At 34.4% G+C, this 13537-nt stretch overlaps 1 protein-coding gene across 5 annotated transcripts in view; it reads left to right on the top strand.

The window, feature by feature from the left end:
- The window catches only part of col23a1b (collagen type XXIII alpha 1 chain b), a 40225-nt gene that overhangs the window by 1440 nt on the left and 25248 nt on the right, over positions 1–13537 (top strand). For 3 of the 5 annotated variants that reach the window (XM_055179316.2, XM_055179318.2, XM_055179317.2), the window contains exons 2-6: positions 3229–3255; positions 4886–4912; positions 9069–9095; positions 9247–9273; positions 13053–13112. In XM_055179316.2, coding sequence (XP_055035291.1) covers positions 3241–3255; positions 4886–4912; positions 9069–9095; positions 9247–9273; positions 13053–13112 — 156 coding nt within the window. In that variant the 5' untranslated portion in view covers positions 3229–3240. The remainder of the gene's footprint in view (positions 1–3228; positions 3256–4885; positions 4913–9068; positions 9096–9246; positions 9274–13052; positions 13113–13537) is intronic. The other 2 variants (XM_073871073.1, XM_073871072.1) reach the window with 1 other exon arrangement.

The raw sequence follows: 13537 nt of genomic DNA, 5'->3' as shown, positions 1-13537 counted from the left end.
AAAAGGTATCACCCCAGTGACAACTTCTTGTATCTTTTTTTTTGAAAGTTGGCCAACATTGGGTCAAAAAGGGATGAACCCAGCCGATTGGGTTGTAATTTAAATTATGTTGGGTTGTTTAAACTAAAATTCTGGGTTGTTTCAACCCATTGTTGTCTCAAATGTAAACACTTTCTGGGTTCATTTAACCCGGTGGGTTGGGTTCGTCCCTTTTTGACCTAGCGCTGGCTGGAAAATAACCCAGCATTTTTTTTTTATTAAATTAACTTTATCCCTCAATTTGTTCATATTTCTTCCAGGTAAAAATAAAGTGCACTAAAATACGTTTTATTTAAAATGTACTTCAATCCATTCAGGTTGTACTTAATATACAAAAATGAGTCTTTTGTACTACTTTACATTTAAAAACACGTAAGTGTACACAACTGTGCTATTTTGAGACACTATTAATTACAATACAATAAAAATTAATTTAAGTACACTGTAACAAGTGAAAAGTTGGATCAACCTAAAAATTACTTTAATTGGTAAAATCTAAAAAATAAGTTTTTTTCAGCTTATATGTTTAAGTGAAAATTACTTTCCGTGAAAAATCAAGTTGATTTTATTTATTTTTTTTAATTTATGGATTACCAGTTGAAGCAATTTTTAAACTTGATCTAGCTTTTCACTTTTTCCATTGTGTTACTGATATTAAGTTTATCGAGTGCACTGAAGTACTACTGAATTAAAACTAAACTTTTAGTTAGTATATTTGTAGTGTATAACTTTCACACTTTTATTTACCAGAAAAGTTATTTATTACAGCCTGACGTTAAAGTATATTTCAGTACATTCAAGTAGAGATGTAACGATTAAATCGTGTGTCCCATTAAAAATGCCTGTCTGAAATCTATTCTGAATCGCAAGGCTATATGATTCTTTGTTTCATGCACAGCTTGTGCGTGTACTACGGCATTTGGTCAGTAGGAAGTCCTTATCAATCTAAAATCATTATAAGCCGGAGTCGTTTATAACGTGCATTTATAAAAGCAACACTCGTTAAATAAAAATCATTAAAAATATTCTTTATTATAATGAAAATACCTGAAACAATTTGAAGAACAGTGATATAAATATTCATATAGACATTTCCTGGAATAGGGGGTATGCATTGACGTCACTTTTCCACGTGACCACGCCCGGTTGAGTGGCAAAACATGCAACAAAATGGCTGGTTTTCATAGCGGCTGCCCCGAAAATGCCAGTAAAACTGACTATTATCAGATTAAATTAAATTTAGTTGGACTTGATAGCAGAGATGGACAATACTTAGTTACATAAGTTACATTTTTCAAGCATCTGTGCTTTACTAGGATGTTTGTATTGGGAAAAATTTTACTTCACTACATTGTAAAGCATTTAATCATACTGTGTATTCTTTAATATTGCATATTAAAATGTATTTAATACCTAATTACATTAAAATTGTGTACTTTTACTTGGGTAAAAGTATGTTAATGTACTTAAATATTAAATGTAAAACAAACACGTGGATTTATGAAATGTAATAGAGTAAAAATTATGATAATGTGCTTTGAATGTATGTTTCCAAAGAAAAACAGATAAAATACAAATACTTTTAAGTAGAAAGTAAAACCTTTGCTTGATGTAAACCTAGCAACTTATCAACCCACCTGTGATCTGTGGACGTTTGCATGGACGATCAATTTACTACTTCTGTCTGTGTTTTTTGGCAGTCTGTAAAACGATAGCTCTGAATTCTTGTTAATCTGTTAGTACAGTCTATCACACAACAGCTGTTTCCCATTTCGACGCGTTTCCCCGTGTTTTCGCCGATGTCACGCTGTACACAAATGCTGCCACTCTGTCTTTTTGCCACTCATTGTGCGTAACCGCAGTCCCTTTCGCCAACGGTGACGTCATGTGCATACCCTCTATAGGGTTTTAAATGCTTCTTTTTCTGTGGCACAATGGGAGTTTCTGCACGAGAGCGCCCCCTGGCGTTCGGATGTGCCGGGACTTCACCGTTATTCATTCAAATTCATTCATTGAGAAAACACGCATTTGCACGGTTAATCATTACAGCCCTACATTCAAGTAGACTGTTAAACATGATATCAAATCAACATACAGTATCTTTTTATATTACTTTTTAAAATCAAGTTAAACAATTTCAACTTATCACAGGTCAAAAACTTAAAATAGTATGTTGAATTGACTTGCATAACCAAGTTGTTTCAGTGTGTACTTTATTTTTGTGTGTACTATAGAGTCCTAAATCATTCATTTAAAATGTAAATGTAAGTCGATTTATTTAGATGAATTTTAAATGCAGAAGTATCAATTCAGCTAAGCACATCCAATCTTCTAAATACAGTGTAGTTATTACTTCAATCTTACGAAACAGAAAATTATTGATCTTTCCACCATCTGATAGCTTTGGGTTTTAAAGAGGCATCAGTATTTGACGCCTCACTGACAGGTCTGCACACACCAGATGCGATCGGTTGCATGCGTTGGCAGCCTGTGTGCCGCATAAAGATCAACTGGGAAGTAAAGCCCTGTGTGAAGCCTCTCCAAGCATAACAACAGAACAGATCCAAACCGAGCCATGTGCAGCACTCCACCACATGTGGCCCTTACTGGATTTCCCGCTGCACTCAAAACCATCACAACACAAGTCATCCATTACTTTATCCCCCCTTGACCAGTCTGACACACGTGCAAGCATGTGCATGCTCTTTTGTAACCTGTCTCTGATTTTTGGTATACAAACAGATATGCTCTAGTCAAAAAGATGATAAGCCCAATTACATGTTATGTAGGTACGCCATTCAGTGCCTCGTGTCAAAGGCCAAAGCAGTCTGTGAAATCCAGGCTAAAGTCTCATAATCGCATTATAAGCATCAAAGTTTGATTTCAATCTTTGACATGACCTTACTCAGACAATGTTAAATATATTAAGGTTATACTTTCAATGAATGATCTTTGCATTATGTAGAAAAAATGTAATGATTTTGGGTTTTCATGTGCATTCAGCACCTTTAATGCTGTGGACAGTGATCTCCATGCCTGTAGTTTAAATGGACAGTGCATAAAGCCTGTTTCTCACTACCACACAATAACAGAGAAGTTTTATGTACTGTCCTGAATCTGTCTTTAGTGTCATTTAAAATTCATTCTTGTTTTAATATAATAATAATTTCTTTTTTTTATCTCTCTTAGGGTCCGTTGGGTATGGACGGTAAGCCTGTAAGTACTTCTGTCAGATTATGTTTCATCAAATGCTCTATAGAGGACACAAAGTTTAACCTCACTTAGCTGTAGGAATGCTAACATATATGTTAACATAGCTGTTTAACGTGGAGAGAATAAACATTTGTGAACCGTGCTGGCAAAGTGAGGCGTAATGTGCTCGGCCTAATTTTAAGCTAGAGGCAAAAGAAAGTTTAAATGTCGATTTTGGTCAAAAGTCGAGGTTTTCATAAGAATAAGTACATTAAGTCCTCGATCCCAATGGTCTAAATAGTCATTAAACATCTAAAATGATTTTTATTTGTATGTTTTCTGACACGTGTACCATCCTGAATGCTTAATCTAACACAAAGATATGTCTATACAGTAGATCTTAAAGCTGTCCGTCTCAATGTCAATCAAACAATAAAAGAAAGAAAAAAGTTAAACATATATTTTTCCTTTAGTATTGTTTTAGACTTTGTGTGTGCTAAATCTGTTAGACTTACCAGTGATTTTAAAGGTGCAGTGTGTCAATTTTAGCGCCATCTAGAGGTGATGTTGCAAATTGCAGCCAACAGCTCAGTCCACTGCTCACCCCTCGCTTTTGAAACGCATAGAGAAGCTACGGTAGCCGCCACAGGACAAACATGTCATTGTCGGAGACAACTTAGTAAAAAAGTTTAGGGCTTCTGTAGAAGCATGGGGGCACAAAATGTTGATTTCCATGTAAGGGGACCCTCTGTGTATGTAGATAAAAATGTCTCATTTTAAGATAATAAAAACATAATTTTCATTATGAATGGTCTTTATACACCACTGATAATATAGTCATGCATATTATATTGTATTTCTGTCAAGAGATCATTCAAAAAGTTACACACTGCACCTTTAACTCTTTCCCCCCGCCATTGACGAGTTATCTCGTCAATAAAGAGAAAAAAATTGCATAAAAAACGTGTTTCTGATGAGTTTTTATGTTAATCTGTAATACCGTGATTATCCACTGGGCGCTTTTACCCAATTTATAAGACAACTGAAGCAAAAAATTATTTACTAATTTTAAACTGTGTATGTTTTGATAATCGTTCTGAATTTTTCAACAAAATGACTTTACAAAAGTGCAATTATTTCAGCTTTTTTTTAAGGAAAAATACCCATATTCAAGAGTTTATAAGCAGAGAAAAAAATATAGATAGTATGAAACGTTTTTGTTTTGTTTTTTAAAGCAGAGGGTCTGTTCTTTCATTTGATATGTTTGTATGTTTATATATTTAAAGAAGAAAATTTTTCTGGAAAGCATTTTTGTCAAACTTTTGTAAAATCACAAAAAATGCTGGCGGGCAACTTTTCAAAAAAGGCTGTCAGGAATGAGTTAAGATACGGATGTGGTGATTTTGCTTTTGAACCCTCAAAAATCTTTAACTCGATTTTTCTCAAAACTGACTTTGCTGACTCTGTCAACTTCAAACAGGTGTAGCTCTGTCATTTTTGTCAGATTCCAACAAATCATACATCGTTTTATAATAAAAAACTTATTTTTGAAAATGTGCTCATTTCGACTCATTTTGCCAGCACGGGTCACATTTGCACATTAAGGTGCATATATTTTAAAGGCCACAGGAAATTGATTTCATTCTCATTACAGGGACTACCAGGTCAGAAAGGCAGTCAGGTAGGATTTTACATCATTTTAATCTGAAAGTGTCTGTTTAATGTGGTGTAGCATTGTGCAGTCATGCTCCCTTAAGCCATGCAATATATCAAAACTAAGCCATAACAGCGACATCTGGTTCAGACCAGTCCAACATCTTGAAAGAGACACAGGTAAACTCCCTTCATCCATAAAATATGGCGAGAAAAATCAGGGCTGGAAACGTGCATACGCCACTTCCCACACAAATGTTGTGATCTATAAAAAACAAACTTAAAGGGAGTATGGGCTTGCAGGGTGGGATCTGAGGATGATTCATGTACGCACACTTGCAGGTGATCTGTGATTTATAAAGGGAACATTGCCGTTTTTGGCTTTTGTACATACGTAGACTTTTAGTAAGGATCCTACGCACATAAATGAGACCCCTGATCTCTCTGGTCCTTTTCGTGTGCCCATTACACGATGGAGGCCGTGATGGGTTCTGTCACGGCGTGGGAAAATGAAGTGACCGAAAGAGAAGGAGCCTCTTCAAAAAGCCCAGACGTCCAGTGGTAAACATCAGATCCATTAATTGCTCAGAACTGCACATAACCCGGTCCAACAGCTTTCTGCAATTACGTCAGATATAACTGGGTGTTCTCTGGCTGAAAGTGGAAAGGCTCTTTAGTCAAGACTGTTTACTTGAAGGACCATCGAAGGGTAAAGGAGGCACAAGAGGGGTGTGTTCGGCACGCACAAACAAAAGGAACCGCGTAAAGGACATGTGTAACTTCTCAACCTAATGTAAATGTTCTCCATCTGCGCACTACGTGTGAGAGGCTGTCAATTGTAATTATCACGTATAAAGTCAGTAATATCTAATACGACCTATGCATCATGATCAAAGCGATCAGAATATGAAAGTGATCAATCTGGGATAGCTCCAGCAAATACAATCCAGCTCATATTTTACAGCGGTATCCTGGCAGTCTACAAAAACTAAAAAATTAAAGGTGACACCAAGTCGCTGTTATTTTTTAGTTGTCCTCAGGCACTGACAGCAAATCAATGGTTTGACTCCAACTCCACATTAAGTGCCCTTGGGATCAGAGTCTCATGTTTGACATTTTTTGAATGATACCACTACACCACTGTGATGTTTGCATGAACCAACACACAAAATTATAGTGCTTAAGAAACCAGAAAGCATAAGAATTTGTTTTATTGGTTTTACAACCTCAAGTAAGGTTTGGTAAGCGTTCCTTCGGTGCAGAATGCTGAGGAAAATAAAACCAACCCCAAAAATACCATTTGTTCCCTCTTCCTTTGATAACTCTTCTCCCGGAGGCTCACGGGATGGTAAAGGGTCCATCGAATGAACACTTTGGGATCTTGCCAGAAGTAGTGGGTTATCTAGGTACTTTTCGCCTACTGTTTTTGGAAAATTACGAATTTGGACATACTACTCGCCTCGTATACTGCTTTTCGCCAACTATATAGTATGAAAGTGGGCGGTTTCCGATTCAGCCAGTGCTAACGTATAAAACATAAAATGTGTACTATATAATGTATACAATGTTAACTACAGATCGGCTGCCAAACGATGATGATCGTCATCTCCCCTCGTCTTTAGGAAACCAAAACATTGTTGTTTTCTACGAGTTATTTGTTCCAGAGTTCAGTTTAGCCACTAGCCAGACCATTTAACAAACAGAGACTTTAAATTAAGCTCCGCCCAGAAGCGTAATCGATAACGCACAAGCATCCAATGAAACCGTCTATACCCTCATTCACTAATCCCTTCATTAGTTCACTAATATAGTCCACTTGAATAAATGAATGATTACTTGTATGTTAATTCGGACACTGAGAAGCGCTGAGGGAACCATCTTGTGCCGAGATACGAGAGTTAACTTGGAACGCCTGAAAAGCTAAAAAGGTAGCAGCTAGCCGTTAAGTGTACATTGATTATAAACTCATTATTGTGGTGCATTATGGGATTGAGTGAGTGCATTTGATAATGTCCATCATGATTTGGGCAGCTCAGTCACACAAAAATCCGTACCTATAGTCACGTAATTTTTTTTATTCTTTTTCGTGATACTGTCACGAATTTCCGTGTTTTTTTCGTGATCGTATCACGAATTTGTGTTTATGTGTCATTGTCACGTATAGGTTTCTCAACTGCTCCACTACTCCAGCACGCGCTTCTCTACTCTGTTCCTCCGGCACGCGCTTGCGAACTTAGTTTAATTTTACCTCAGAAACAAACTTTATTTTACTGATTTCTTTTCTTTCTTTCATCATTTTGTAATTTAAATATGGATTAACAAATATATATTTTAGTGGTTTTCGATTGTTTTTAACGTCCATATGAGGAGAATATGATGTTAAAGCGTAACTAAACCCCTGGTCAGAGCCTGACTCCACCCACTGGCAATATTTGAAAAATGCAAGAAAAGTGGACAGATCCCAACGGAGATAGAGGGGACGAACCAAGCTCGTACCAAGTGTGTGGTGAGATCGTAACAAGGGCGTGGTGAGCTTGAACCTGCTTACGTCACGAGTCATTTTTTGGACCCAACATCCAATAGGAAAATTCAACTGCAGTAGCCACCGTTCAACCTGAAGAGGGCAGCACTCAGACGTTTTTACACCATATATTATAGTATTGAAACACTTTATATCCAAATGTCAAAAAACTTACACTAATAAAGCATCATTCTTACAGATCATTAACTAAAAAAAGTTGGTTTACGGTTTAGTTACTTTTTAAAAGAAGCTTTTGATTGATGTGAAACGGAGATAGCTAACGGTAGGCGGATAAACTGTGGTAAGATTTGTTAAAGTGTATGAAATCTTTTTATCTCAGAGAATACATTATTTTAGCTAATTATTTCATATTTTTTTTCTTCATTTAGTAACGTTAACTTAAATATGTGTGGAGAAAAATATATATTAATAATTGCCAATTAATTTGACACGTCATATAAAGAGAATATGATGTAAAGGAGAAGCTTTGAATATTTTATCTAAAAACGGATTGGCGACTAGCTGCAGTGGTAAGATCTGTAAAGTGTTTATTTATCTGTCAATAAATATCCGTTTAAGTCCTCTATATCGTGATGAACTCATTATTTATATATTTTATAAAATACAATGTAATCTAAAAACAATATGTGATGCTGAGTTTTTTTATTTTTAAAAATAAGCTCCAGTTCATGTTCTCTGAACAATAAACACTGTTTAACACATGATTTTTAGTCTCATTATTTGCATTGAGGCATATCACAATATAAAGGTTAGGGGAACAGCAGCGAGAGCTGAACCTTCACCTGTTTCTGCGGTCATCTTCAACTCCGCAATGCACGTCGAACTGTTTTTCATTGGTTTGTAAAGCAAGTGTAATAAATACTTGGAACGGGCATGGGGAAATGTATCGGAGTAAAAAGTAAACTTTTTCTTTAATATTGTAGTGGAGTAAGAGTAAAAGTAGATGCAAATAAAACATACTCAAGTAAAGTACAGATCCCTGAAAAAATACTTAAGTAACAAAGTATTTTTACTTCGTTACTTACCACCACTGTTTCTTACGTATTTCACTTCGGTTTAGGGTTAGATTTACATAAAATGATATCCTTACCCAAACCCAACTCTAACCCTAATGCCAGGCACCAATTTTTTTAAATTTAGAAAATATAAAAATAAATCTGAAAAAATAGTATAAACTAATACTTAAAGTGACATCCTAACGCAAACACCAAATCTAACCCTAAACCGAAGCGAAAATAGTTTGAAAATAGGAAAAAGCAGTTGAGTAACCAATACGCGATAATGACACATAAATAGAAATTCGTGATACGATCACGAAAAACAGAGGAAATTTGTGACAGTATCACGAAAAAAAATAAAAAATTACGTGACTATAGGTATATAATTTTGTGAGACTGGGTAGGATTTGGGACACCACTACAAATGGCTGTTCCGTCAAATAGCGTAACTTGTCATATTATTTTATATTGCTTATATTTTGAAACATATTCCTTTTTATTTAAATCTGATCATTCTGTAAAACATTCAGATTGAACCAGTGCAACATCTGCCAGTCATTTTTGTGGCCGTAGCAATGGAAAAGCCCACACTGACGAAAACAATGTTTAATCGACCATTTTAAATCTTTCTCTTCTTTTGCCAGGGAATGCCGGGACCAAAAGGAGATAAGGTATATTCACCCAACATCAGAACACATTCCAGCATGATCATTTACCCGTCTATTGAGGCATAGCAGTGATAGTTTTGCCCATTGAAATGACTCATAGGGAACAACACACAAGAGTCTTCACTGCCTAAAGCTATACATTTCTTTTTTACAGGGTGATCAGGGAGACATGGGACCCAGGGTGAGTGTCACACTTTAATTTGTAGATCTGTAGACGTTTAGTCCTGATTTAAAGTTTTTAACATTTTGATCCATCACTGCTCCATCTATCCTGTCATGAAAGAGGTTTTTCCTCATTCAAATGGAAGAACCATGATCCTTGACAAATCAGGAATCCTTTAGTAAAGATCATACTATTCTCTATCTATATCTACCCCAGCTATCATTTAAACCATTTGGCCTTTTCCACCATATCTTATGACCATTCAACTCAATTAAAAACACATGCTTGCCTGTTTTTCTCTTTTAAATGATAAGAACGTGCGTTATAGGCACCAGACAGTTTTTGCTTTGCACCATCATAGTCTGACCATAAAACAATTCATTTATATTGGTGACATCACTAGTCAGGAAAAGGAAAACAGCTTCTCTCATGGGTTTGTGTGGAGTCAAATGAATGTTTGGTAAACTCCAGTTTAACAGGGAAGAATTGCCCTTTAGTATCCATTAACAATCTCATGGGACCTTAACCCTTTGACCTGGAAGTCGATTAAAGCTCAGTTTCCTTCCAGATGGTAGGACTTGGTTTGTAGTGCAGGTGGATTGTTGACCTTGTGTTTAGTCTTGACTTTTGCACTTTGCCCAGACACAGAATCCATTGCCCTTTAGTCAGGTCAGACTCACAAAGCCATTAGATAGCAGCCAACGTTATGCTAAATAATAAAGTATTTAGTTATGCTAAATTATAAACATTTATGCTAAATCATGTTCAGACTACCAAGTAGGATTAGGGCCAAGCTAAAATAAAAGTAAAACCATCTCAAGATTAATGCCATTCAAATCCTAGATTTAACACGTAGTTTTTCAAAGAAAAAGGCAAAATAAATAAAATTACGGGAATAGAGTCGTAATATTTCAAGAATAAAGTCAATATATAACGAGAATAAATTAGTAAAATTTCATATAATAATGTCATATTTTTACATTAAAGTATTTGGAGTGATGTGAACAGGCAGATCTGCAAAGCAGATACCACATGACATACCTGCCTTATTAATAAAATAGGCAAACGTGGGAGATGCGCTCGGAATCTGTTTCAGAATAAATATTTTCAGAATAAAGTTTTACTTTAGGCATATTTTCGACGTTGTTTATTGCATCAAAGCAGTGATATTAATACACTACATTAACTAATAATATATTATTAATAAGCATGTACGGTCAAGCAGAAAAGCCCAGAATGTGCTAGTTTTTACTGAAGGAAATGAACGCACCCTTTAGCGTTTTGCTGTGTAAATGCATTAAGCCACATTCAATGTTTTCTTTCATGGTTTTATAAGGGAAAGTCCTTAATGTAAAACTTGCTTTCATATTCTTGCTTTCATGAGAACATACCTAAAAGTTAACTTTATTCTGCTCGTTGCATGCCTGTTTTATTAAGGTGTACCGATTTTGCTCTTCCTCAGTTTTATTAATAAGGCAAGTATGTCATTTGATATCTGCTTGCAGATCTGCTTGATCACTCCAAATACGTTAATGTGAAAATATGACATTATCAAAATATTACCACTTTATTTTCGTGGTTTTTCTCATTATATTATGTTTTTATTCTCATTATATTATGCCTTCATTCTTTTTATATTACAACTTTATTCTTGTTATATTATGCATTTATTCTTGTTATATTACGACTTTATTCTTAAAATATTACGACTTTATTCTCAAAATATTACGACTTTATTCTCAAAATATTATGAATTTATTTTTGTTATAGTACAACTTTATTTTCGTTATATTACAACTTTATAAAACTTTATTCTCGTTATTTTATGACTTTTTCTTGTTATATAAAGACTTTATTCTTAAAATATTCAGAATTAATTTTTGTTATAGTACGACTTTATTTTCGTTATATTACAATTTAATTGTCAATATATTATAATATTATGACTTTATTTTCATTATATTACAACTTTATTCTCGTTATATTATGACTTTTCTTGTTATATTTAGACTTTATTCCTGTTATATTACTACTTTATTTTTAAAATATTCAGAATTTATTTTTGTTATAGTACGACTATATTTTCGTTATATTAAAAACGTAATTCTCGTTATATTCTGACTTTATCTTGTTATATTAAGACTTTATTCCTGTTATATTACTACTTTATTTTTAAAATATTCTGAATTTATTTTTGTTATAGTACGACTTTATTTTCGTTATATTAAAAACTTAATTCTTATTATATTATGACTTTTTTCTTGTTATATTAAGACTTTATTCTCGTTGTATTACTACTTTATTCTTAAAATATTCTGAATTTATTTTTGTTATAGTACGACTTTATTTTCGTTATATTATAACTTAATTCTCATTATATTATGACTTTATTCTTGTTATATTAAGACTTTATTATCATTATATAACGACTTAATTCTCAAAATATTCTGAATTTATTTTCATTATAGTATGACTTTATTTCCATTACAACTTTTTTCTCATTATATTACAACTTTATTCTCATTATGTTATGACTTTTTTCTTGTTATATTAAAGACTTTATTCTCCTTATATTATGACATTATTCCTGTAATTTTACTTATTTTGACTCTTCTTAAAAACTACTAGTTAAATCTCACATTATAATGGCACAAATCTTGAGATGTTTTTATTTTAGCTTGGCCCTAATCCTCCTTGATAAAAGCTATCCAAAAATAAAAGTTGGTTCAACTTAAAAAAGTAAGTTGCCTAAAGATTTTGAGTTAATTTAAATGAAAAATATTAGTTAACTCTAAAAAACTAAAAAAAGTAATTGTCCACTAATATTTTTAAGTTGAATTTTAAGGCAACCAAGATTTTTAAGTTGAACCAACAAATCTTAATGTGATCCTGTCTGTAAAATCCTGGCTAAAGTCTCATAATCTAAGTACGATCAAAGTTTGATTTCAATCACTGATTGTACTTTTATTTCAATCTTTGATACAGTATGACCTTACTCAGTCAATATAAAAGATATCACGGTCATATCATATCTTATAGGCTCATCCAAGTAGGATTTGAGCTAACTTTTAGTATTCAACTTTGGCATGTAACTCATCACACATGCATACATTCGTGCTGCATACATGATTTCTACCTCATTTATGTGACATGAGTATATCATGCTATGATTAAAGGTTTTGAACCATATACAGAGACCAGAATGCCATATAAACGTTTGGGTGGGCTGTTTTGATCTGGACTAAACAAAGCACATATGCCCTGAGAACCACTCATAACACCATTATGATGTAGTACTGTGGTAACCATAATCTTAGCATTGTGACAGCAAGTTTCACATGGTCAAGCACCCATTTTCTATAAAAAATGTAAAAATTGAAATACCACAAGTCACATATTACTCTTATACAGCATTTGAATATATTTCAATGTACCTTTAACCACACACTGATCTGATCTGTGGGAAAAAGTACTTTTCCTCATGAATCCTTTGCAGGCCCATTTAACCGCAACCCTAAACATAAACCTCATCGCCATCTGCACCCATCGAAAGTTAATCATATCCAGAAGGTGTGTCTTCGGATCTCAAAACAGAAGAATATCCAGAACGGCTCGATTTAAAGTTGCACCTTTTGAGATGTCATCCTTTATCACTCCTTCTTACACTGTAAAAAGTGAAAAGTTGGTTCACACTTAAACTTTTTACCTTTTACAGTGTATATGCAGTGTCATTTCCTATTCATCTCCTGTCACCTTTGTCAATTCCTGTCTCTGTTTATTTCTATATGACTTCTTAGGGACCACCAGCCCATGCTTCATCTGCAGGCCTGCTCAGTAACCAGATTCTCACAGTGAAGGTTTGTCCATTCCTGCATTGCTAAACATCTCATTGTCTTCATTTCCTGTTCCACAAATCTTTATGCCGAAGATGATAGCACAGGTTAAAACTCTTTGCTGTAGTTTGAATAACTGCTATCACTTCCTCCGTGTACCTTTCTTATTAAACACACTTGTCTATTTTTATTATCGACTATGCTCGGCTGTCAGATGGTCTTCTCACATCATAAGCACGGCCTTTTCTCTGCTACAGGTGACCACCACACTTCTCACTGGTGGTATTGGTGCATGCCTCACTGCTTTTCTCATTTTCTCTTTCAAATTCACTCCAGATCTCTTTATCGTTCCCTTGTGTGTGTCCTCAGCCTCTAAACTTCTCAATTAGCTCCCCTGGCAGTTTTCCGTGTTATGTTGCATGCCTGTTTTGAATTTCAAAAAGAGGGAT

The sequence above is a fragment of the Misgurnus anguillicaudatus genome, chromosome 9 (assembly GCF_027580225.2).
Source record: "Misgurnus anguillicaudatus chromosome 9, ASM2758022v2, whole genome shotgun sequence".
Taxonomy (NCBI): domain Eukaryota; kingdom Metazoa; phylum Chordata; class Actinopteri; order Cypriniformes; family Cobitidae; genus Misgurnus; species Misgurnus anguillicaudatus.
This window is presented reverse-complemented; position numbering and strand designations above follow the sequence as displayed.